This window comes from Pseudorca crassidens, chromosome 11, assembly GCF_039906515.1.
Source record: "Pseudorca crassidens isolate mPseCra1 chromosome 11, mPseCra1.hap1, whole genome shotgun sequence".
NCBI lineage: Eukaryota > Metazoa > Chordata > Mammalia > Artiodactyla > Delphinidae > Pseudorca > Pseudorca crassidens.
Genome location: NC_090306.1, coordinates 27,844,216 through 27,871,807, shown reverse-complemented (window position 1 = coordinate 27,871,807; position 27,592 = coordinate 27,844,216). Strand labels below are relative to the sequence as shown.

The 27,592-nt window shown below is 33.4% G+C and overlaps 1 protein-coding gene across 3 annotated transcripts in view; it reads left to right on the top strand.

Moving 5' to 3' along the window:
* The window catches only part of CPNE8 (copine 8), a 368,836-nt gene that overhangs the window by 279,312 nt on the left and 61,932 nt on the right, over positions 1 to 27,592 (top strand). For all 3 annotated transcript variants that reach the window (XM_067696130.1, XM_067696129.1, XM_067696131.1), the window contains 4 exons: positions 1,471 to 1,524; positions 2,547 to 2,608; positions 17,136 to 17,182; positions 25,388 to 25,569. In XM_067696130.1, the coding sequence (XP_067552231.1) occupies positions 1,471 to 1,524; positions 2,547 to 2,608; positions 17,136 to 17,182; positions 25,388 to 25,569 (345 nt within the window). The remainder of the gene's footprint in view (positions 1 to 1,470; positions 1,525 to 2,546; positions 2,609 to 17,135; positions 17,183 to 25,387; positions 25,570 to 27,592) is intronic.

Here is a 27,592-nt window from a genome sequence, read left to right as displayed (position 1 = left end):
ATATCCAATCTCCCGAGATAAACCATAATGGAAAAGAATATTAAACAAAGAATGTATATATATGTAAAGCTGAGTCACTTTGCTGTTCAGCAGAGATTGGCATAACATTGTAAATCAACTACACTTCAATAAAAAATAAACTTTAAAAATAAAAAGAACAAAATTGAAAAAAATTATAAAATAAAACAAAACCAAATGTTAAAAACAAAACCAGAAACAACCCAAGCAGCAGGAGCATCTAAGGAACGGAAACAATTAGCAACTGTGGGAGCTGGGATGTAATTAGATTTGGGTTCTTGTTGTTTTTGACTCCAATAATGGCTAAAATCTTTTTCTACATTTATTCTTTTAAAGGCTTTGTGCAAAAAGGAAAACACACAAGTTACTTTTATATTCTTGTAAAGAGTCTTTATAACTGCTGATAAGATGAGACAAAGAGGAGGTGGTCCCTATGGATGTTTTCTTAGCTTCACTACCTTGTAGGGTATGATTCTCAGCCAGGCAGAATTAAATGGGATGATGAAAAGCCCATGGATAATAACATTTAGACCCAACTTAAAATTAAATAAAATCCTAAAATGAAAACAAATAAGTAAATAAATAAACACCTCCTACTGCTTTACAGATCATTTTGGCAGGTAAAGACCTTCTCCTGGTGGTTCCCCAGGCTTATGGGACTACTTTCAGAATTGCAGTTGTGCTGGTTTGGAGCTAGTTTTAAGGCTGTTGCTAGGTCTACTGTGGGATCTGCAGTCGGTATGCTTGTTACTAGGGGCTCAGGTGAGTGTGGATTATGTCTGGTGCTGGGTGGATGAGACTGGCTCCAGTACTTTTGTTCAGTAGGGTGGTCCTGGGCCATGGTTCCTTTTCAGGGTGTACAGTTGGGTCCTCAGTCAGTCAGCCTATTTCTAAGTTTGTGAACCGGTGTGACTCCCACCGGGACTCCCACAAGTACTCCAAACTTTTACACGTTATTATGTATCTGATGGAAATTATTACCATTAAAAGCAATAAGTAGAGCCCATAAATATTCACATATTTGGGTGATTTGTCATGTTAGTGCATTTAATCAAATAAAACGTATTATGTCTCTTGGATATATTTTTATTTATTAGAGAAACCCATAGTTTTTCTACAAAGCAATCACTGTTATTTGGGACCTTGAATATTAAAAATCTCTCTCACATCAAGAAGATGTAAATGGGTAGGATAATCAATGCATAAAGTTACTAAGAAGAATATTACTGTAAGAATATTACTGAAAATATATTTTGATATAAGATGATCACTAGTAACTTTTGCAGAGAAGTTTTGGCTGATAGACTATCTAGCAGTCATACTAAAGGCATTTGTAAGGGAATAAATAAATGCCTTCATGACAATAAGTGAAAGGCACCAGGTTGGACTACACATTTTTAAAATATTTCAGTATGAAACCTGACATTGTAATTGTTTTATCTGCTCTTTAAGGTGATAAATCCCAAAAAGAAAGGAAAAAAGAAGAAATATACTAATTCAGGAACAGTAAGTCAAATTTTATGTTATTCATTAAGGATTCAAATAAATGAATAAAAAATATATATAACACTTTGTATTGAATAAAAGCTACTAAAAACTGCACTGTTTCACTTAGAGTTTTAATGTGAATGTATATAATAAAAAATTAACTTGCTATGGGAATTGTAATGGACAACACATTATAGGAGGTAGTGACCCAGCTTCCTGCAAGTTGTCCTAGGGGTTGAATGGCCTCTGAGAGAAGATGAAATTTTATTATGAATTCTTCATTCAATAAAATCACACTAGAGAAAATCAAGTAGACCTGAAAAAGTGTAAGTTGTAATAAGAAATATTATACTCTTTATAGGCTATACTTAAGACTTGTTTTATAAGATGTGAAAGTATTTGTTTATAGTGCATTAAAATTGACAACTCTGTGGAAATGCTGGACTAAATCAGTACAGGAAGGTGCAAAGATGAAAGTATGTTAAAATTGTGAAAAATCAAAATCATCCTATTTTGATAAAAAATATACTGAAAATTTTATCCTATGATTAACTGTCCTTGGGAGAAGAAAATATAAGTTCCCTCCAAGTTTTCTTTTAAAAGATTTTTATAAAGCAAGGCACTTAAAATATTAGATGGCCTCATTACAGGTCCCTGACAAAAATACCCATTTCTTTTTATATGGTTTAGCTCACTGATTTTGATTTTTTAGTTTTAACCATTTTCTAGCTTCCTTTCATCTTTCCTTTATATTTAAAATGGGAAGTAACACAGTGTCCTTGTAGATAATTTGCATGTTGTTCTTCAAAGGAAGTAAACTGGTCATAGGAAGGAGTCATTTAATTTTTTGGCCCCTTTTCTTCTGATAATTTTAAATGTAAGAAAAATCAGTCCTAGTAAATTTTAATAAAGAATAGTATCTTTATTAATTTTCAAAATACTAGGAAACATGATTTACTCTCTAACAGAAAAAAAGTCCATTTGGGGATGCAATTAGTACTAGCAGGTAATTCTGCCTCCTTTTTCTTTTCTTTTTTCAGGTCACGTTACTTTCTTTCGTGGTAGAAACAGAAGTTTCATTCCTTGACTATATTAAGGGAGGGTAAGTCATTCTCTGAAATTGTTTCATTGCTTAAGAAATGGTGAGAGGCAAGTTTGAATGTGTTTAGAAACTTCATGACAACAGCAGTCAGAGACATCACGTATATAAGCCTCTTACTAATTATAATTAAGCAGGGTTTTGGGGGGTTTTTTGTTTTGTTTTGCCAATACTGATTTATTGCTAGAGTGTTGTCAAGCCAAAGAAGGATTGAGAGAATGAGGGGGACCAAAGGAACAAAGACAGTTTCCCCCAAAACAGAGAGCTTACCCCCTTTTGCTCTTTGTTAAGAAAACAAAACAAACAAAAGCTATACTTGCCCAAATGGGGAATCTCTGCTATATATGGGCATCTTGAAACCTGCCACCTGTATACATAGACTAAGAAGCTACAGGGTGATTATTTCAATAAAGTTAAAAGAAAACGTACTAAGTAGGAAAAAATGTTTGCCAACTCTCCTTACTATTTCGATGTTTGTGTATATTTTTGTCTTTAGAAGATGGGAAAATAGAAAGTTGAATTTGTCATAAAAAATAGATTCCTGTATAAATAAACTCCTTGGTAGCTGTAGCTAATAGTTGATTAAAAAGATGGACATCTCTTAGCATGCTCTTTATAAACTTAAAAAAAGTGCTTGATAGATCTGGCTATAATTTGCATGTTGAAATGATGATTTGAAGTTTTAAAATACTAAAAATTCCTTTTAGTTTTTGTTTTGTTTGTCTTTTGGCTTTGCTTTGTGATCATGTGAAGTGGGTAATGTGTGTGTGTGTGTGAAAAATATCCAATAAGTATTGTCAGCAGTACAAATCAAGTAATACTTTGATGTGAATCTAACAGTAAAAGAAATTTTCAGAATCTATTACAAATAAATCACTTTTATTGGTTGTGCACATTCTCCTTTTAAGGATTCTTAGGGCTAATTAGAGCAAATGGGTTTCTACAATACTTAAGCAATAACAGTATTGACAACTGTCATTCTTATGCTTCTTATCACCTCCAAGTTTTTTTGTTTTTTTTTTTTTTTTTTGGTTTACACACATCCTACTTATATAGCACTGCCTGTGCTGGAAGAAATGCTAGTGACCTTTTACTGACAGAAGTCAGTGTATAAATGGAGCCCCAACCTATGAGGTACACTTTGTTCTAATCCTGGCTTCCCAAGTGTTTTATAAAAACCCATTTTTTTATTTACAAATGGGATATGGAGAAATAGAGTTTGAAATTTACTACATAGTTAATCTAACTGGACTTATATTAATTTTTATATAATACTATCTAAAAAGGACATGAGAAATATCTGCATATAATTCATTTTTATATGAAGATGTATATAATAAATTTATAAAATTTTAAAATATACTACAATTACATGTTTACCTATTATTCATCACTATTTCTAATACTTATTATATAGATATTGTCCCTTTGATAATGGAATCCAAATTGAGAAGCAATATAATTATTGTATTCTGTGTCTTTATGCGTCTTTGCTCTTAAGGACTTGTTATAAGCAATTGGGCATAAAATTTTAATTCCGACTTTATTAATAATATGGTGAGGAGATCTGGCTTTATCATGACACTCCTTATCACTTCAATTTCCTGTAGTTTACATGAGTTGCCTTAGTTTCTTTCATGACCTTAATGATATTTAATTTCCCTCTGAAGTTATTGCTTATATTCCTACAAAAAAGTTACTCTAACCTATCAATTTACTATACAGTGTAATTTGTGTATAATAATAGCTAACATCTGCTGACAGCTAAGTGCCTCAAGGTTATTAACTCTATCCATCTCTCTGTTGGTCCCTTTCCCTTTCTCCTCACCTCCTTTCTCCTTCTCCCTCTTTCTCTCATGAGTAATATTCACGTTGATAATTCTGTTTTCTAAAAAAGTAATGAAGTTTACTTACTTGATGTACTATTAACTTTCAGTCTTCATATAATTAATATTTTCTATCTCATTGCTGCTAGTCAAAAATACAGTTTAATTTACATAGCCTAAGGGAAAATGATGCTTTGGCATGCAGGATATCTAAGAATTTTACCATCAGATATTTGTGAAGATTTAAACTTATTTAACTGTGAGTTATGGGTATTTATTATGATGGTTACTTCATAGAATTCCTGACTCTAATTATAGGAAATGAGGAATAGAGTTTTATGTTCTAATCTTTCTTAAAAATCTCTATTGGTATGAAAATAACAAATTGTAGCAATTTGAAATGGAGAACATGAAAGCCAGTGTGGAAATGTAGCTGCATCTATTCCAAATATTGCAGCAAATTACTTTTATTTTTCTTAACAGATTTCCTATTGATTTTTTTAGACATTTTAAGGGATTTCCCTGATGGTCCAGCAGTCAAGACTCTGTGCTTCCACTGCAGGGGGCACAGGTTCGATTCCTGGTCGGGGAACTAAGATCCCATCTGCTGTGCAGTGTGGCCAAACAAACAAACAAAAAAGATAGACATTGTAAACTTTCTTCCCTTGCTATTAAGAAATCTCAACCTCCAAGTAGATAAATGCACTGCCATGATGGAAAATTATATTAAGACCAGACACATAATTACACAAACTTTCTGAATAATAGCAAAATAGAATATAATGAACTACATTCATTTCAAATTAGAACTAATTATAATAATTGACAGTTAATTATTATAGTTTCAATAATGGCTATTGACTCTCTTGTGAATAATATCAGTCAGAATTTCTAGTCTCTTGCAACTAAAAAAATAACTGTAAACTGTTAAACAACTCAGTAATATTTGGTACTCTTCAGAGTAACTTTTTTCTGAAACCACAGAAACTTTTTTTTTAGTGTTTTATTTTCAGTTTTGAGGAAAAGAAGTATTATATCTCCCAAATTTTAAACATAAATATCTATATTTGTGTTTCACATTGTAAACATGAAATGTGAAATGGTAAAAAAAAGGTAATGTAAAATGAAAATAATTTATTATGAAACTAGAATCCCCTGTAGTCATACTCTCTAGAGATAATCACTGTTAGAAACGTATTTATTCCCAAACACACATCATTATTTTTAATGAGTGGGATAGCACTGTGCACAATAATCTAATGTATATTTTCTTCATTAAATATACTGTGTATATATGTTTCTGTGTCAGTACTTATAGATCTACCATATTTTAATAGTTTTCCATCATATGGATGTACATAATTTAGTTTAAAAATCTCCTGTTGATACACACTTTAGTTGTATCCATTTTATTTTCATATTATAAACAAGGCTGCAATGTAAACCCTGGTACATAGCTTTTTTGTACACTTCATTAAGCATATCTGCAAGGTCACATCCTAGAAATAGTATTGTTGGTTTAAATGGTATGCATATTTTACAATTTGTCAGGTATTTCTAAATTATTCTGTTAACAAAAGGGTAATAATAATAATTTATACTTCTAACATCTGTGTATGCAAGTTTACCATATACTTACCCTTACTGAATAGCATCAGTACTTTTTCAACTTTGCTAATTTAATAGATAAATATTATAACTCATTGTCAGTTTTTATCTGTGAAACCTATTTATTAGCCATTGTGACGTCCTTTGTGAAAGCCCATATTTAACCAGCCATATCTTTGGAAACACAGGTTTCAGAACCTTCTATTTTTGCTTTTCCCCTGCTCCCTCCTCCCTAGTCCCACCAAAAAAGTTTGAGTATTTTCAACTGAAAACACAAGACCAAATGTAGTAGGGAGCTACATCCTTCAGTACAGTAAACACTTCAGATAAACTTCCCCAATATTCACATCTTGGTCTTTGACACCACTTCTCTTCTGCACATATCTAAAGAGACTTTTTTTAATCTGGCCTTGCCTTTTGCCCTGTGATTACATTGAAGAAAAACAATAAAATTAACTAACAATTTGGGCTGCAATCAACGAAGCAATCCAAAATAGTAGTTTGGAGGTCATAACTATTTGCAGATTTGTGGAGTTATCAAGGTTAGTTCTTTTGAAGAGATGTCCCACCATATTTCTAAATAAGTATGATATTTCAGAAGTGATTAGAACCAAGTGTTGAATTCAGTTTTGTTTTTATAAAAAATTATAGTAACTACTCATTTTTAACTTAAAATACCAAGATATCAGCATTTGTTACTGGTATTTGTGTATTGTTTTCTTGTTAACTTGGGTGAGCATCATTATTGCTAATTTGGGTGGCATCAATTCAGGAATGTACTCACCATATTCTAGTCTAGCAGAAACTATTGTTGAGTTTTGCTTATGCTGAATCTTAATTGACAAGTAAAACTAGATGTTTTCAAAAAAGGTGGAAGATTATCATATAAAACATTAGCAACAGCAATTAAATTGGTACTCTGGCTAGCTGTGGGTTATCCAAAATAACATTAGTTTAGGTTTTCCTGTATTCATTTTGTTCTCTACATTAATTGTATAAACTATTTTCCTTATACTGGACAACATGTGGGAGCATGAGAATAGACAAAGAGGGCAAAACAGGTGACTCGTGTGGAACATGTAGGACTAACAGATTGTTATTAAACTCTTAGAAGGAAATTCTTGAATTACACTTTAAAATGTAATCTCTCTTCTTGTTTCATCTCACAAAAAATAATTGAATAGAAAGTTATGAAAATATTGTTTTCTCATGAATCCAAGTAGAAATTATGTATAGTTAAGAATGAACACATTTAAATATTAAACAAAATTGTTCTCAATAGTCCTTTAATATCTTCCCCTTCAAAGGAACTTCTTTATATGTCTAATTCTTAGTATTGGGTATTCTAGGCTTCCATTACTGTAGTCATTATTGATGTAGATATTTACCTGATTGATTGATTGTTTGTGAAACCATGTTGTTAGTGTGTTACTTTTCATTCATTGTCTCAGTTCCTAACACACTGTGTTTAGCTGCAGTAGAAAGGTTTATGGATTGAGGTACACAGTGAGCAGATGAGACAGATGCATTCTCAGACAAGGTCCAATTTTTATGGAAATACTCTGTGAAAGAAAATTTTAATTTTTAGACCTTCTTTTTTTCCTTTTTTTTTTGCTAAGCAGAACCATGCTTTCCCTGGAGCATAAGATACAATTTATGACTTGAGGTAGTAAAGAGTTTTATTTTCTAAATACAATAATATCCACAAAGGAGGTCTTACTGTAGAGTAAAAAAAAATGGATTGCCTCTTCTGGGTTGTCGACATTGGAGTTATTATTTTTAATCATGCTCTGTATGTTTTTCCTGTGGTTATTTTATTTCTCTTTACTTACTAAAAATGATTTTAATACTAAAATTCTGATACAATTGGAAAGCAAAGATGTTTACTCAGTAATCCATAATGTATGACATTGAATATTCCAATTATCATTGATAAGGACAATGTCAGATTCATTGAAAATCAGAGACAGTTCTGAAATCTAAATACTCCTTTCGGGTAACATCATCATTTTTATAATAATTGTTATTTGTGAAATGAGTTTATTGGCCTCTACAGACAACAGCTCACATTATGAGTATCTGAAGACAGAATCATGTTTCAATTTGGTTTTGTCTGCCTTTCAGTCCTCTATTTCTCTCACGCCTTTATGAAACTCCACTCCACCACTAACAGGACCAAGGAACAAATATATATAAAGTTTTTCACATTTCTTTGACTGGCAGATGAATGGGGAAAACAGATCTCAAATTCTCGTGCACACTGAGTACCCCTAAGCAACCAGAATGTCATGTCAACCTGAAACCCTAATCTACACTTTTATCAGAAAATTGAGTGTATTAGAAACTTGCAGGCCTATAGACTGTCATTTACTTCCTCTGAAGAAAGCCCAAAATGTCATCCACCTGGTCCCAAATGAGCTTCACAACCACTTATATACAGTTGGTTGCTAGCTTCCCTGGTTACCATTTTAATTGTTCATTCTCAAAATATTTTTATAGAGCTGAACATAGAGTAGCCACTGAATAAATACAGATTAATTAGAAAACCACTTTAAGCCTTACTTTCCACTCTTTTTTCCCAAATCTCTTAGCATAATGAAACATTAAAAACAAATAGGAATTTTAAATGAAGAGTGTGACAATTTAGTTAACTGGATTACAAACCCCCATGTCTGTCTAGCTCAGATTTTATCATCTTGTGACCTTCCTCTTTCCATGCCTCATATCATAATCACCAAACAAAACAGATGGACCAGGCTTTCCGGGATAAGAAAAAAATGCTTTTGTGTTGCCTCTGCCAGAAATCATCTCAACACTGTATCTGGGTTTTAGTGACTTGGAAGAAGGCAAGATCAAGATAAGAAGCATGAACTGCTTATTTTCCTCACATATTAACGGAAAGGGAGCATGAGAGAAGATAATAGGGGAGACCCTAAGTGGGCACGTTCTGGGAAAGAATCAAAATAGGGGGTAAATGTTTGGCAAAAAATCAAGTCGGTTAAATAAGTGGTTGCTGAAGGCAATGCATAATAGTGGCCAAGAATTTGGGTTCTGGCACTAACTGCCTGGTTCAAATCCTAGATTTGTCTTTTGTTGGCATAACCTGTTTCTGTTTCTATGAAATAGAAAAAATAACAATAATGCCTATCTCACAGAGTGACTGTGGATTAAATGGCATATACCCTCGATAAATGCTAGCTATCATTTTTCTGAATAATCTGAATTTGTTTAAAGTTCTAATGTCTTTTCTCATTGTTGGTGGTAAATGTCCTAATTAACAGAGACATGGAGAGAAAAAGACATATTCAACTTTATAAAGTCAATAACAGTCTCTTTTTTTTTTTAGTTCAATTCTCTTTGGAGGATCATGCCAGGTTATTCCTTCCATTGTAGTCAATCACAACCCAAACTCTTGACACTGAATCTAAAACTTGTCTGAAATTATATGCAAAAGGTTTATATCCCACTCCAAGTAAAAAGTCTTAGGAGAAAAATTAAAGCTATCTACCTATTATAGGCTCATTGTAGAAGCTATATAAGTGGACTTCTTAATATGCTTATTTTAAAGGTGAGTTGAATATAAGTAAGTGTCATTATTAACAAGCTCCATAAGGATTTTTTTAAAAATACTTGAAGCAAGTGCAATGATGCTATAAAATATTTGCCTTAGTTTTATACAGTTGGTGGCATTATATTAGCTATGTCATCTCAGGGAGCACATCTTGCCAGAACATACAACACGAGTTTTTTTCCTAGTCCAGTTTCTTTTTGAAAACTGAATATACATAACTAAGATTTTTTTATAGTGCTTCTTGTTGTGGCACCCAAGTGTTTTGCATTCATCAAATAAGTCGAGAGCTAAACCCTGCAGTGCTGAATGGGTATAAATATAATAAAAGTAAAGCCATTCTGCCTTCTAGAAATACATTCACCTAAAACATTGTCATATCTAAACTAAACTCATCTAAAATGTGATTTAGAAAAGAAACTTATGGAAGTATTAAGAAGACTCATAAACACTGTTTTGGTTAATGCTTGATTCTAATTTTTATATATACAAAATGCATGCTTGAGAATTCTAAAGATGTCCAGTTATAGCCTTTAAGATTGTGATTTAATTGCCAGCTCATGTTATTTTTCAAATGATTTTTTCAGAACTATACATTTCAGAGTCAAAGGAAATTGCATGTATGTTTCATCATCAGAACCAGTGCTAATTTAGCCAAAATATTGACAATCTATTTTGTACCAGGCAGTTTCGTAGTTATATTTCATTATCAGAGTGTGTACTTTTAGCCACACTGTGTCTAAAATAGTTTCTTTCTGGTGGGAACTGAAAGCTTGGCAGCCAGGGGAAAGGGAAACAGAGTTAAGCAAATAAGAGTGGTTTACCAAGGGCAGGTTGTGGAAGAGTGGGAAAATTTATCACTGACATTGCTTAGAACTGCTAGTGTATGGTGATATTAAAATATAGACTGTGTATTAGTAGATTACATTATTGTTTTTAAGTTATCTGCAGACAATGTACCTTCTACTGCCTACACCCTTGGGGGCTCATTACCCCAGCCGTGATACACAACTTACCTTCACTATGGGAAGAATTAATGAAAAAAGAAATATATATATGTTAATGTAAAGAGAGAAGTGTCATCTGCCTCAACAGAGGAAAGGATTAATATGAATAAGGAAAGGATGACATGGTTGCTCAAGAGATTGGTCCTGCAGCACGCAGAATATTTATTATATGCAGGTACTTCAAGATTTTATTTCTGATAAGTAGAGGGCTTCTTCAAAGTAGCTGGTACCTTTTCATCATATGAGAAAATTGAGATTCAGGGACATAGTAATTTTGCAAATGAGTCACATCTAGCTAGCTAGTTGTAATTCTGAAATTCAAACTCCAATCTATAATTTAAAAGTTCATAGCTTTCCTGCTAGGCATCATGCCTCCTCAGCAACTACCTCATTTAAAATGGGACTATAGGGAATCCCCTGGTGGTCCAGTGCTTAAGACTCAGTGCTTTCACTGCTGTGGGCCCAGGTTCAATCCCTAATTGGGGAACTAAGATTCTGCAAGCTGCAGTGTGGCCCAAAAAAAAAAAAAAAAAAGGGATTCTATTGGATACTGCTTCTCTTTTTGGTTAGAGGTTGATATGTTTTGTTGTTTTCTTTATGTCACTTATGAGATATTTTCTAAACTAATGATTTGAAAAAAGGTTGGCCATCTTGCATATCTACCTTGATAAGGAGTTCTTGAACTACAGGATGATCAGCTTACCTACTTGCAAAGTTGTATTTTGGAACACTTTAATTGTGTTAAAAATAATACTGAAATTAATCTTCAAAACCTGGAGAATGTACAAAGGTTTGTTAATTTATGAAAACTAGATTTAATAAGGACCAAAACTATTAGCATAAAAAGTTTAGGAATCATATCACTTGTCTCCAGTTTTTTTTTATTCTTTTTATTTATTTTATTTATTTATTTATTTATTTTATTTATATATATTTTTTTTATTTTTTATTTATTTTTTTATTTATTCTTTTTTTTATTCTTTTTTTATTCTTTTTTTTTAATTCTTACTTTTGACATTTATTCTTACTTTTGACATTTCACATTTCACTGATCCCACAGAAATACAAAATTTTAGGAAGGATAGGAAGGAAAATAAAGCTTATAATTCCTTCCTTCAGGGGGATTTTGTTTTAGGAAGTACCCAGATGACACCTTCTAACAAAATTAGATCCTTTATGGTGCTATTTTGGTTTGGGTAGATTGGGACCTTAGAAGCCAGTGTGAAGGAAAGGAAATCTGACATGGGAGGATCAGGTTGTAGAAAAAACGTTAAACTCTGATAGCTCTAGAAATTGGATAAATATTACAGCAGTTTTCAAAGAAATATGCTAAACTTGGGTTCTAAAAAACTAGCTTCAATATGGTGATAATAATCATAACAGCTACTTCTTGAGTGCCTGCTATAAAAGACAGGTGCTTTTCTTGTCCTTACAGCAACAATCCAAGAAAGATTTTGTTAACCCTAGCTTATTACAAATGAGGTGCAGAGAGGTTAAATAGCCTTTCAAAGATGATATTGCAGGTAGGTGAAAGTATTTTAATTTGCATTTGTGTATCTCAAAGCCTGCCCTCATTCTAGCAGACCTCACTTGTCAAGGACAAATAATCCTGTCAGTAGTTTATGGGCACAGGAATCCGGAATTTTGAAGATGTAGCAAAATTTAGAGTCAGGCAGCTGTCTGTGTTGTCATTCAGGTAGTTGAACTGCTTTTAAGAAAGAGGGAAGGGCTTCCCTGGTGGTGCAGTGGTTGAGAGTCCGCCTGCCCATGCAGGGGACATGGGTTCGTGCCCCAGTCCGGGAAGATCCCACATGCCGCGGAGCAGCTGGGCCCGTGAGCCATGGCCGCTGAACCTGTGCGTCCGGAGCCTGTGTTCCACAACAAGAGAGGCCACAACAGTGAGAGGCCTGCGTACCGCAAAGAAAAAAAAAAAAAAAAAGAGGGAAAGGCAAGGCAGAAAAGTTCAAGGTTTAGCCCATGGTGAGCTAGGGTCAAGAAGGATTAGGCTGGATAATAGTCCCTGAGGAAGTGAACCTGAGTTCAGGGCAGGTTCCAGAACCCAAGGGTGAGCTAGAGTGCATCTCACTAAATCAAGGCAGAAGCATAGTCTCGGTATTGGCAAGGCAAGAATGAAAAGAATATTAGAGTTGGGTGGGCATCTCAACTTCATTTAGGGTTCTAGATTCCAATAGATAGTTGGTCTGAATCTGCCTTTGTCAAGATTAATTTAAAGAAAGGTGGAGAAAGCTCATCTTTCATGTTGGATAACGTTCAGTTTGTTCAACTGAACAGAATTTGAATTTGGGAAGAAAGTGAAACAATCCTTCTGCACATCCCCATCACAGTTGTTAGTTCTTGATTATTAATTCATAACAGCTGTAGAAAAGTTATCTAAGATGGTATCACTCTGTGTGTGTGCATACATGTGTGTATGTGTAGCTTTCTTTGACATGCACATATGTTTTCTATGTATCTTTGATGTGCTAGTTAAGATTTCCACATTAACATCTGATTTATCTGTCATTCACAACTTTCAGAAAGGTGGCAGAATGAAATAAGGACATTTTCCAAGAATATATTTCAGTAGTACTAGGGCATATGCATTGGGAAGTGTCATGAGATGTTACTACTAACTCATGAAAATTTGCAGCTGTGCCTTTTTTATACTATCTGGGTTTCTTGAAATCCTGTTCTTTTTTGTCTACTTCTAAAACATAAAATGAGAGCTACAGTAACACTTCCTAAGCAAAATGTCTCAAGGATTTATATGTGATAGCTTTATGAATACTCTGTCAAGAGAAATTTCATGTGAATTCAGTTGTGTTGTTGTTGTTGTTTTTTAACTTTGACTCATGGTTGCTTCTTTTTTCTCTAACATTAGGCTTCAAAAACTATTAAAGGTAAAGTAAATAAATTTTAAAAAATAGAAAGGTAACAATTACTGATGAAGATTTATTTTAATTTTATGACAAATCATTTATCAGAGTCTTCAAGAAATCTGTTTTAGCCTAAAGTTGTAGTATTGCTAGCAACTTTCTTTAAAACTTTTATTAGCTAATATTTTCAAAATACATAGAATGTGGCCCTTGGCATAATAAGTATACATTATAATATGAATGAAAACGTTTAAGAATCATGGGAATGAACAAGCTGTTATCCACAGTAAATGCACAGCTGTGTTTTAAGTTAGGCTATTGATTGTGAATTACATGATAATCTGCTGTGCTGTTTTGTCATTGTTTTTAATTGTGGAAAGTTGAAATTGAGCTCTATGAGTTCAATGATAGTGTTTGCTTTGCTCCCATTTTCTGTTGATCACTTAACACAGTGCTTGACTATCAGAAGATGCTCAATAAATAATTGTTGAATTGTAGTTTTTTAGATGGAAAAATCCAAATGGTGTGATAATAGGTTAAGGGACTATCACAACCATGAAATGATTTGTGAGCCATCATATTTCCCTTCTGATTAGAATACTGTTGATTCAACACAGTAAAGGAGTGAGATTCTTTCTGATATGCAGAATGAAACAAGGAAGTAATCAAATCTTGAAATCAATTAACCACCAAATATGCATCAACAATTGTTTTACTTGTTGAGATTTTCTGTTGCACCATGATTATCAAATGGTCTTAGTTATCATTTAGTGCTAAATGCACCTGTCTTTTGTATTGTTTTGGAATGTCCCAAGCTTCAAGCTTCATAGGTACTCTTGGTACAGCCTGGCTCCCCGCCTTCTTCCCTCCTTTCTTTCTTTATTTCTTTTTTCCTTCTTTCTTTCCTCCCTCTCTTCCTGCCTTCCTTCCTTCCTCCCTTGCTCCTCTGTCCTTCTTTCCTTTTTCCTTCCTTTTTCCTTCCTCTTCCTTTCATTTCTTTTTAAATTTTCTCTCTCTTTTTTTTTTTTTACACTTTTTGTTGTACCTAATCTACTTGGTTTTATAATTTGGTTTGTTTAGCTAGCTAAAGGTTTCAGTAAATAAATACTTTTCTCTCATTTTTTATTCTTATATACAGTATACTTCTTCAGTTAGTAGCCATATCTTTTCTTTGCAGCTTTGCTAGGTACAACTGGCTTTGAAATGACCTTTGTATCTCTGATTATTGAAGGTTTTTTTATCTACAACTAATGCTTCTAAGGAGTTGGTATTTATGCTACACATCCTGGGCTACCTTGGCAAATATATTAGAAACAGTCATAAAATGAACACATTCATCCAACAAACACAGTGATGTTCCAATATGTAGAAAGTAGACACTGCTATAAGAGAGAGTTGAGCCAAAACAAGGTGTCTATCCCTAAAACCTAAGGAAGATTGAACCAGACACAATTGCTATATTGACTTTTATAATGTGCTAAAAGCCATGTTCTTGAAGCTTAGAGTTATTTTTCATTCCTAAGGAAGTGTCATTTGAGTAAAAGAACATAAAAAGGCATTTATAACAATTATCTTGTGATTTATGTATATAACATAAGTGATAGAAGAAGGACAGATTTGCCCAAGCATGAGACTATGCCCTGGCATCTTTATCGTTAAGGATATCTGTATAGTATCATTTTTCAGTTTGTAACATAATAATCACTATCCTTTATTGTGGTTTTATTATAACCAGACAGTTCACAAATATTTAATTGTACAATTAGAGTAGCATAGAGTTTATAAATATGGTCTTGGAGGTTACATGTGAATTTGAATTCCAGTACTGGCATTTATTACTTATGTGGAAAGTTAAGTTTTATGAGCATAGATTTCCTCATCTATAAAAGGAGAATACTAGTACCTTCCTTTAAAAATTATTATGAGGTTATTTGATAAAAGCTATATAAAAACACATTGTATATGTATATGTTTTATATATATATATGTGTGTCTGTATGTATATATATATATACATATATGTATATATATATATATATACACACACACACACAAAGATAATGTTTCATGTAGTTTTTCAGTCCGTCCTTGCTTAATTGTTATGTGCCAGGTACCTGCCTTCTGAGAGTTCTAAAACTTGGCTAATGTCAGCAACTGGGTTGCTGAAATTCAAACCCCGTCCTTTCAGACTCAAAAGCTAATAAACCCTTTCTAATATACCATACTATACCCTATATTATAGTCACTTTCTCTCTAGCAGCAGAATGAAAAAGCAATGTCCTGATGTTGACTGTTCTTTTCAGTTCCTCAAAGGGATTTATTATCTCAAAATATTCTCCCAAATGTTTCACTGATTCTTTTTCTAAAAGTTTTATGTGCTAAAAGTGTTATGCTCCAAATTAGCCTATATTCTTAGCCTCTAAACCTAATTTCTACTCTGAGAAAAAAATTACCATATAGCTATAAAGAGAATCTATATTAGTTTTTATTAATGTAAAGCAACAAAGGTTGTTTATTCTTTAGGGAAAAAACGTGAATTTGTTTCAACACCTGAGCAGTATTAAGGATTTTTCAGCTGAATTTTTATAGAAAGAAGGAAATGTTACTATACTTTATACTAAGAGAACTACAAGGGACCCTATAGTGCCATACCCATCATCATCACCATCCTCTTCATCATCACACCACCATTTAAATAACAGCTCAAACTTCGAAGTGTTAAATCAATTGTACAGTGTATCAAAATTAATTTGTTATTTAAAATAGTCTAAGCAACCATGTTTTCAAATTATTTACTTTTTAAATTAAAAATTATTTTGTAAATTAGATATGACAACAGGTTATCCCAGTAATTATATCATTGTCACTTATTTGTGTTTTTATGCCTTCTTTGGTGAGAAAGTGGAATTACATATAGAAAGACTTAGAGGTATATCCAAAAGAGTGAATTTTTAATGTGAATGCCACCTCCTTGGTTTCTACCGAAAAAAAAAAAACCACTAATACAGTAAAATAATTTTGGGTAACTACCATGTGCTGAAATTTTTAAGTGTATATAACAATTTCATCTATATAAATATTTATCCATATCTATAAATACTCGCAAGTATACAGGAATGCTGTGAGCACTGAGCACTGATCAGTATTTGAAATACTTGAGTTCTGAAGACAGCAAAAGAAAATCCTGTGTTTTCAGGATTGTTGGAATTAGTTTAAGGAACAATATTATTAGACATTATTTTAGCAATGCCATACTTTTAAGGACATAATAATTTCACATCGACTACAGAATAGTTTTGAAAAGAAATTAATAATAAATGTTGACATTGGAGACTGGCAAATAATTATTTATAGTTTGACTTCATTATGAGCTCCTCACTTAGTTATTGTGCTTTCAACTAGGAGCTATTTTTACTCCTGATGCTTTATTTTGTATTTTACAGTTGCATGATTGTAAAGGTATTTTGCCAGGTTCTTAGCTTGTAAAACTGCCTAACTGATACTAATCAGTGTGTGCTGTAACATAGTTGCTAGTAATAACATTTAAGAAAATTAGTGATGTTAAAAATGTAACAAAAATGGAAATCAAACTTCTTTTTATGAGGTTATTCAGTTATTAATGATTCTAATTTACTTATATTTTAGAACACAAATCAATTTCACAGTGGCTATTGATTTTACTGCATCAAATGGTGAGTATTATGACTATCCCATATTAAAAATTATCAGCAATTACATTAAAAAATAAATATTTATTTTCATGAGGTTTAGATGTTTTCTTTCCATGAATACATACTTCTGAAGTGTTTCCTACAAACTTCAGATAACTTTTCTTTTTTCAATATTATGAAATAGTTCAGGTATACAAAAGACTATAAGAAATACAACAAAAGTGCATAATAGTCCCATTCAAATTTATTAAATATTGAAATATTGTCTTTTTTGTTTTACATATTTTTAAAAGGAAAATTTTAGATCTAGTTAAGCTCGTTGTGTACCCTGCCCCATTTTTTTCTACACTCCCTTCTTCTCCATGCATAACTACAATTCTGAAGTGTGTCTAACTATAATCCTCATTTTTATAGTACTTTTCTGTGTATTAATTTATACAAATGTAATTCAAATACATGTACAGTAGCTTAGTTTACTTTTACTCAGTTATTTTTAAGAATTACTTATGTTAACACATTTATATTTAATTAATTCAGATGGACCATCATATAACACCCCATGTATGGATATTCCTAATTTGTATATCAAACATTTTAAGAAGGGAAAGAGAGTGGACTTTTAACTATATTTTGAAGTGACTTTGTTTCAAACAGAACAGTCATTTAAAATCAGTTATTATATATCATAAGAACATGAGTCTCATTATTATTTTATTTTTACTAGATCTCTACTGGCGTATAATTGCTTCACAATACTATGTTTGTTTCTGTTGTACACAAAAGTGAATCAGCCATATGCATACATATGTCCCCATATCCCCTCCCTCGTGAGCCTCCCTCCCACCCTCCCTATCCCACCCCTCTAGGTCATCACAAAACACCGAGCTGATCTCCCTGTGCTATGCTTCTGCTTCCCACTAGCTAACTATTTTACATTCGGTAGTGTATATATGTCGATGCTACTCTCACTTTGCCCCAGCTTCCCCCTCCCACCCCGTGTCCTCCAGTCCATTCTCTATGTCTACATCTTTATTCCTGCCCTGCAACTAGGTTCATCAGTACCATTTTTTTTTTTTTTAGATTCCATATATATGTGTTAGCATATGGTATTTGTTTTTCTCTTTCTAAGTTACTTAACTCTGTATGACAGACTGTAGGTATATCCACTTCACTACAAATAACTCAATTTCATTTCTTTTTATGGCTGAGTAATATTCCATTGTATATACATGCCATATCTTCTTTTTTTTTAACATCTTTATTGGAATATAATTGCTTTACAATGGTGTGTTAGTTTCTGCTTTATAACAAAGTGAATCAGTTATACATATGTTCCCATATCTCTTCCCTCTTGCATCTCCCTCCCTCCCACCCTCCCTATCCCACCCCTCTAGGTGGTCACAAACCACTGAGCTGATCTCCCTGTGCTATGCAGCTGCTTCCCACTAGTTATCTATTTTACGTTTGGTAGTGTATATATGTCCATGCCCCTCTCTCACTTTGTCACAGCTTACCCTCCCCCCTCCCCATATCCTCAAGTCCATTCTCTAGTAGGTCTGTGTCTTTATTTCCATCTTACCCCTAGGTTCTTCATGACCTTTTTTTTTTTTTTTTAGATTCCATATATAGGTGTTAGCATACGGTATTTGTTTTGCTCTTTCTGACTTACTTCACTCTGTATGACACACTCTAGGCCCATCCAATTCACTACAAATAGTTCAATTTTGTTTCCTTTTATGGCTGAGTAATATTCCATTGTATATATGTGCCACATCTTCTTTATCCATTCATCTGTCGATGGATATTTAGGTTGCTTCCATGTCCTGGCTATTGTAAATAGTGCTGCAGTGAACGTTGTGGTACATGGCTCTTTGAATTATGGTTTTCTCAGGGTATATGCCCAGTAGTGGGATTGCTGTATAATATGGTAGTTCTATTTTTAGATTTTTAAGGAACCTCCATAGTGTTTTCCATAGTGGCTGTTTCCATTTACATTTCCACCAACAGTGCAGGAGGTTTCCCTTTTCACCACACCCTTGAGTCTCATTTTTTAACTTTTACCAGAAGTTGCCATTAGTTTATATATTTATCTAGTTTTCTTTTCAAATTGTTTACGTGCTGTAACTCTCACATTAAATTCACTTCACATTTCTCTCACATTCACTCACATTTCACAAAATAATAGAATTTTTAGGTAAGAGATCACTTACTCCAACCATCATCCTTTTTTTTTTTTTTTTTTGCAGTACAAGGGCCTCTCACCGTTGTGGCCTCTCCCGTTGTGGAGCAAGGCTCCGGACATGCAGGCTCAGTGGCCATGGCTCACCGGCCCAGCCGCTCTGCGGCACGTGGGATCCTCCCAGACCAGGGCACGAACCCGCATCCTCTGCGTTGGCAGGCGGACTCAACCACTGCACCACCAGGGAAGCCCAACCATCATCCTCTTATACAAATAAGAAAACTCAGATCTAGAAAAATCCTTTTACTAATCAACACATTTTGACTTGTTAGCAGTAGAGTTACAGATAGAGATGAGGAAACCAAATTCTAATTTAGCTTATCTTTGACTACATGATAAATTTATTTTCCAATATTGTGGCTTCAAGTTAATGATTTTTGCACGTGTTTTATTTAGTAATATAGGAAACATATACACCAAAATCCAACTGGATTAAAATGTTAGCTTTCATTTATTGATGAACATTAGCACCACTAGAAGGGCGAGAATTTTTATTCAATACAAGATACAAACTACTGAAACTGACTTAAGAAAATAGACAATCTGAACAGACCCATAAAAACTATCCACAAAGTTTATGTGGGCCCAGGTATAGATAGCTTCACTGATGAACTCTATTTAAAGAGGAGTTAATGCCAATTCTTCACATATTGGAAAAGGAAGAGGAAGGAACACTTTCCAAAAGTGGAAGAGGAAGGAACACTTTCCAACTCATTTTAAGAGGTATTACCTTGGTACCAAAACCAGACAAAAGCATCGTAAGAAAAACTAAAGAACAATATCTTTTATGGATATAAAAACCCTTAACAAAATACTAGCAAACTGAATCCAACAACATATGTAGAGAATTATATACCCTGACCAATTAAAATTTATCCCAGGAATGCAAGGTTGACTTAATATTCAAAAATCAAATAATGTCATACACTGTACCAATAGAAGAAAATGTAAAAACCACATGGTCACTTCAATTGATATAGAAAAAGAATTTGACAAAGTCCAACATACTTTTATAATGAAACCACATAAACTAGGAATAGAAAGTGACTTACTAACCTTATGAAGGGAAAATATAAAAACTTATAGCCAACATCATACTTAAGGGTGAAAAGCTGGATGCTTTCACCTTAAGATGAGGAAAAAGACAAGGATGTCTTGCTACTTCTATTTTACATTGTACTGGAGGCCAGGGCAATTAGGCAAGAAAAAAAATAAAAGACATCCATATTGGAAAGGAAGAGGTAAAACTATTTTTATTTGCATGTGATATAATCTTTTATGTAGAAAATCCTAAGGAATCCACTAAAAATCTATTAGAACTGTTAAATGAGTTCAGCAAGATTGAAGGATGGAAGATCCATATATAAAAATCAATTCTTTCTCTATACACTTCCAATGAACAATATGAAAATGAAATTAAGAAAACAGTTCTATTTACAGTAGTATCAAAAGGCATACAGTACTTAGGAATAAATTTAACAAAGTGAGTGCAAAACTTATACCCTAAAATTATATTCTGAAAAAATTTTGAAAGAAATTAAAGATCTAAATTAGTTGAAAAATATGCCACATTCATTGATTAGGAAATTCAACATTGTTAATATGGCAATATTTTCCAAAGAGATTGACAGATTCACTGTAATTTCTATCAAAATCTGAAAGGCCTTTTTTGAAGAAACAGATAACTGACCCAAAAATTCATTTGGAATTTAAAGGGGCCCAGAAGAACCAAAGCAGATTTGAAAAAAATAGAACAAAGTAGGAAGATTCATACTCATTTTTGAAACTTAGTACAAAGCAACAGTAATCAAGGCAGTGTAAGTCTGGCATAAAGATAGATATATCGATCAATGAAATAGAATTGAGATTCCAGAAATAAACCCATGCATCTAAGGTTAACTGATCTTGAGAAGGGTACCAAGATAATTCAATGGGGGAAGAATAGTCTCTTCAACAAATGGTACTGGGACGACTGGATAGCCACAGGCAAAAGAATGAAGTTGGACCCTTAATAGATCAAAAATCTAAATGTAAGGGTTAACATTATAAAGCTATTAGAAGAAAACATAGGGATATATCTTCATGACCTTGGGTTTGACAATTGATTCTTAGATATGACACCAAACATATGAGCAACAAGAGTAAAAAAATAAATAAATTGAACTCCATCAAAATTAAAACTTCTTTATGCGCCATAGAACATAATTAACAAAGTGAAAAGACAAACCCCAGAATGGGATAAAATATTAGCAAATCAAATATCTCATAGAGGACTTGTATCTAGAATATATAAAGAACTCTTATAACTCGAAAACAGACAGCCCAATTAAAAGTGGTATTCCAGTTATTCAGAAAAGCTATACAAATGACCAGTAAGCACATGAAAAGGTACTTGGCATACTTACATATCAGAAAACACAAATCAAAATAATAATGAGATACCAAAAGTCAGAAAACAATAAGCGTTGTGAGCATGTGAAGAAGTTGGAACCCTCATATACTGCTGATGAGAATGTAAAATGGTGCAGCCACTTTGGAAGACTCTGGCAGTTCTTCAAGTTGTTAAACGTAGAGTTACCATATGACCCAGCGGTTCCACCCTTGATATATATGCAAGAGACATGGAAACCTATATCCACACAGAAATTTGTACATGAATGTTTATAGCAGCATAATAGCCAAAATGTGGAAACAACCCAAATGTCCATCAACTGATAAACTGATTTTAAAATGTGGTATATTCATACAATGGAATATTATTTGGCAATAAACAGGAATGAAATATGAAGTGCCAAAACATGCTACAACACAGATGAACCTTGAAATCACTATACTAAGTGAAACCTAGTCACAAATGACCATATACTGTGTAATTCTATTTACATGAAATGTCCAGAATAGGCAAATTAAAGAGACAGAAAGTAGATTAGTCATTGTTTAGTGCTGGGCTGGATGGAGTAATAAGGGAATGATTGTAAATAAGTACATTTTTTTGAGGTGATGAAAATGTTCTAAAATTGACTGTATTGATGGTTCTGCTTATTTGTAAATATACTTAAAATAATTGAATTGTACATTTTAAATGGGTTAACTATAAGTTATATGAATTATATCTCAATGAAGCTTTTTAAAAGAGCCTATTCAAGGGCTTCCTTAGTGGCGCAGTGGTTGAGAGTCCGCCTGCCGATGCAAGGGACATGAGTTTGTGCCCCGGTCCGGGAAGATCCCACATGCCGCGGAGCTGCTGGGCCCGTGAGCCATGGCCGCTGAGCCTGCGCGTCCAGAGCCTGTGCTCCACAACGGGAGAGGCCACGACAGTGAGAGGCCTAAGTACTGCAAAAAAAAAAAAAAAAAAGACAGCCTATTCAAGTGTTTTGTTTTTTTTTTTTTTACAAAGGCGTAGTGTACATTTAAAACAAAATCAGATATGTTTGAAAATATTCAGTGTTTAAAATATTTCAAAATCCTTAAGCGGAGTTATAACTAAGAGTAAGGGCTATGGAATCTGCCTAGATTCATATTCTAGTTTGACCAATTATTACTGTGTGATTTGGTCAAGTTATTTAATCTGAAAGTTATTTGATCTGAAAAATAGGTGTAATAAAAGTACCCATGTCATAGGTTTGTTGAAAAAGGATTAAGTGAGATATGAAGTAAGTTCATGTTACATTCTATGCTATTATAATTATTATTGTTATTAGCTAATAACTCAATGTTACCAACCTACTACAAGTTCATTTTTCTATATGCATTGCTGCTGTTACAGAGCTGGTACAAATATGGTCCCAGATTCAAGGAATTGCCAAATTTTGTGGTACAGAACACAAGGGCACAAGAGTAGGAGAGGAAAGACAATAAGGGCTGGAATAAATAAGGAAGGTTGTCTTATGCATGTGAGGAGGAGGAGGAGAAAGTGAATTTCAGGATAGGGTGGCAAAGTGAGAGGTAGGGATGGAAAAGAAAACATCATTAGTGGTATAGTGAAGAGATTGGTCTGGATGAAGATGCTACAAAGAGATAGGAAACATCTTTGAATGGGTAGGATTGGGCGCTTCTGTGTGTGATAGGCTAAGATGTTTAGTTATGCTGGGGTATTAATAGCATTTTTATTTTAGCTTTAAGTTGTGGTTTTCTTAGAGAAATAGAATTAGTTGCATATTGCAACTAATGGGTAACAATTCTTCTTACATTTGAGAGTTGTGTTAAATAACAACTTGGTAGTGGTATCGTTTAGTTGTGGCTCCAGCAGGCTTTTGAACAAGAGGCAAAATCCCTGCTTTAGAAAGAACTGTCAAAGAAAAATTGCACCAGGTAAGTTAAACAGGCAATGAAGACTTGTTTCAGGATTTTTGCAATAGAAATCAAAGCTATTGCAATGAAAGAAATTGAACTCAATTCCTCCAAAGCAAAAGGTGAGAGGGTTTTTAAGTGCTGTGATGAACTAGTAGTTAAGTACTGAGAGATTGGAGGGGAAATTGGTCTGTGTGATTAGGCCATCTGTGTTTACTAATTAGCACTTACTGAAGGTAGGCTCCTGCTCTCCCATGGAGACTAGGCAACAGAGGTGATATTTTTCTTGGTGATTACATTTCAAAGAGATGGCTCCCACGTCCCTGAGGAAGACAGTCCTGGATTGTAGAGGATTTACGCCTCAAAGGAACAGAGAAGGAATTCACAATTCCAAGTTTTCTAAAGTAAATATTCTAAGAGACAGGAGGTCAGGGACAACCTTTCTTAAGTTTAGGCAAGCTGAGGGGAACATTAGGGCCCATCTTGGACAGAAGACACTTTTTTAGAAATTTTGTCATTTGGCTCTTGAATGCTGATAACTCTTTGGAAAAATAAATGCATGTACACAATGAATTATCTTGAAACCAAAATTGGTCTGGGTATTATTATATGCATTATAAACCAAAGGGAGATCTTTATTTTGTTTCTCTCTGGATCTCAAGTGGTTATTATTATTTTTTCCCTATCAAAAAAGAACTATGCCTTGAGGCATTTCTTCTTTGGACAATGTTTTAATGTAGAATTGAGCTTTATGAGCTGTTACAAGTCCCATTTAATTTCCATTTTCACTTAAGAAACTAAAGGGACTTTCAGGCTGCCTTTGTGCTGATAATTAGGGCAACTGAATGTGAATCTCAATGTGTTTGAGTGGTAGCACATATATTACTTTCTGTCTCATACTCATTCAAATGAAACATCCTACATTTGTGGATGACCCAGACAATAATAACAGTAGTAGTTAAACTTTACTTTTCTATGGTACTTTATAACTTTTAATCACTTCCACACACATAATCTTATTTTGTCTTCCCAGTAAATACTGTGGTAGGCTTTATAATGGGAATTATATAGTTGTCCTGCAAATGGCAAGACCCGACTTCAAGCCTTTTGACTCCTAGCTAAAAGTTTAGTTAGAAACTCTGAATAATTTTTCAGCTCTAGATATTTAATTAGCATGAATTTGAAAATCTCTACACTCTCCTCTTTAAAAGTGATTAAATTGAGATATGTCTCAAATATTCAATTTATGTTTGTGATACAACTTTAAGAAGGCCTCATAATTATTGAAGCCTATTACATCAGCTGGGTCCTCTGATTATAGAATAAGGATTCAAACTAAAGGCACACAATTTTTAAAAATAAGATTACAATAAAATACGATTAACAAAAATACTTTTATGCTTCTTCTGTGGCTGAAACTCAAGAATAGCCTATGACATTGACAATGAGAAATAATTTTTGAAAAAATCTGCATATGCTTTAGCATATCTTGGGGAAACTTTCTACATATCTGATCTAATTTAATAAATATCTCTGTGTCAATATTTATCCAAAAGAAGATATTTAACATACTATGAATATAGGCAGAAAACATGATTTTTAATATTTAAACCTGAAATAGTTATCAAGAAATAAGTCCCAAAAATTATATCTTTAGCCTGATCACTCGTGTTTGAAATATTTTTTTCTGTCATCAGGCAACCCTACCCAGCCCACTTCTCTCCACTACATGAATCCTTATCAACTGAATGCCTATGGTATGGCACTGAAAGCAGTGGGAGAAATCGTTCAAGATTATGACAGTGATAAAATGTTCCCAGCTTTAGGTTTTGGTGCAAAACTGCCTCCAGATGGAAGGATATCTCATGAGTTTGCTTTGGTAAGAATACATTGAAAGAATTGATATTTTGAAAAAAATAATGTGTTGGATCTTTTCATTGGCTTGCTGCTTATGCTCTAATTACTCATGTAGCAACTTCTTATGACTATACACTCAGCTTAATTTTGGTGAATGATTGATTTAGGAATGTGATACTAATGGGAAAAAAGACAGTTAAGTAGATTAGCAGTAAATCTACCTAAAGTGCATCTGATCTATAAATAGGAGCTCTATTCTGGTTATCTATTGCTGCATAACACCTTCTGTTATATTCGTGATATGTGGGTCAGGAATTTGAGCAGAATACAATGGGGGATGGTACATTTTTCAGGATGTCTGGGGCCTCACCTGGGATGCCGTGATTGGCTAGAGATGGCTGGAATTGTTCTACTAGAGCCATATATCTGGATTTTATTTTGGCTGTTGGTTAGATTCCTCAGTTCTTCTCCCTGTCATATCTCCTGGAGCTAGTATGTCCCCTAAGATGGCTCATTAGCTTATGTCTGATGCCTGAGCTAGGATGGCTGAAATAGCTGGGTTGTCTAGGCATCTTTCCTTCATTCTACATACAACTTGTCCATATGGTTATCACAGACTTCATCATAGTGTAGTGGTCTCAAGGTAGTCATATTTCTTACACAGCAACCAGCTTTCCCAGAGTGAGTATTCTAAAAGGCTGGGGCAGAAACTGCAGGGCCTTGGAAGTCCCAGAAAGTTATTTCTCCTACATTCTCTTGGTCAAGCAAGTCACTAAGTTCATCCCAGTTTCAAGGTAGGGGAAACACCTCTCAATGGGAGGGGTATCAAAGAATGTGTAGCTATCCTTAATCTTCCATCTTCTAAAATGTCATTTCTTTTCAAATATAAAGGATTAGTTATGACTGGAATTTTTTTTCAAATGTGAAGCAATAATTATGGCTATAATTAATTATGGTTTCAATATAATGGAGTAAATATGACTGGAATAAATATTTTTCTTTTTAATGTTTCATTTACATAAATCTACTCCTGCTGTATTATTACAAGTAAGCAATGTACTACATTCTACCTTTAAAATAAATTTCACACAGATGGTGCTTATACACCTAATCAGTCTTATTCTCACTTGCACTTTCTAATGAAATAATGGGAAACTCAATGGAGGAATGGTTAGATATCATTTTGGAAAAAATTTAGATTTTCCTAACAGAAATGCCTCCCTACCCTACCCTATATATTGTAAAAGTAAACTCTTCCATGCCCAATATTTTTGTAGATCTTTTTTCATTGTTTTTATTCTTGTTACAAAAGTAATATATATATTTTTTAAGTTCTGCAAGAAAAATAGAAATAAACAATAATGCAATCATTTATTAAGTAATTACTGAGTATCAAGCCAGGTACTTTATACTCATTTCTTATATAATCTTCATAAAATTCTTATCGGATAGGTGTATAACAACTGTCACATCACACTAGTCTATCAAGAGCCACTCATATTAAATACAGTGAAAAGAGTACCCCCAGGAGTTGTATAATTTAGCTCAGAGTCACAGAAGTTAATCAGGTTTACAGAGGACAGGACTTGAACCCAGGTCAGTCTTATTTTAGAATCCACATTCTTAACCACTACTAAACCACTTTTTATAAAAGCATCTGTAATAATCCCACGTCTCAGATATGTCCTTTATGAACACCATTATGTGTATATATATATATATATATATATATATATATATATATATATATATATATATATACACACACACACATACATACATACACACACATACCCCCCCCAGAAGCTTTCATATGATTAGAGTTCATCTTCCTTAAATATATTTTAAGAGCTATATTTTAACTTTTTTCCCTATACTTATTCTTGCTTTTTCTATTCCACACAATTTCGGGGAAGGTTGCTCGAGGTTTTAATTCTTCCTCTGTGAAATATCCCACATGCCACAACCACCAATGTCATATAAAAATGAATATCTGTTGAGATTTTGTTATGCCTTAGAGAATTAAATTCTCCCAGAAACTTATA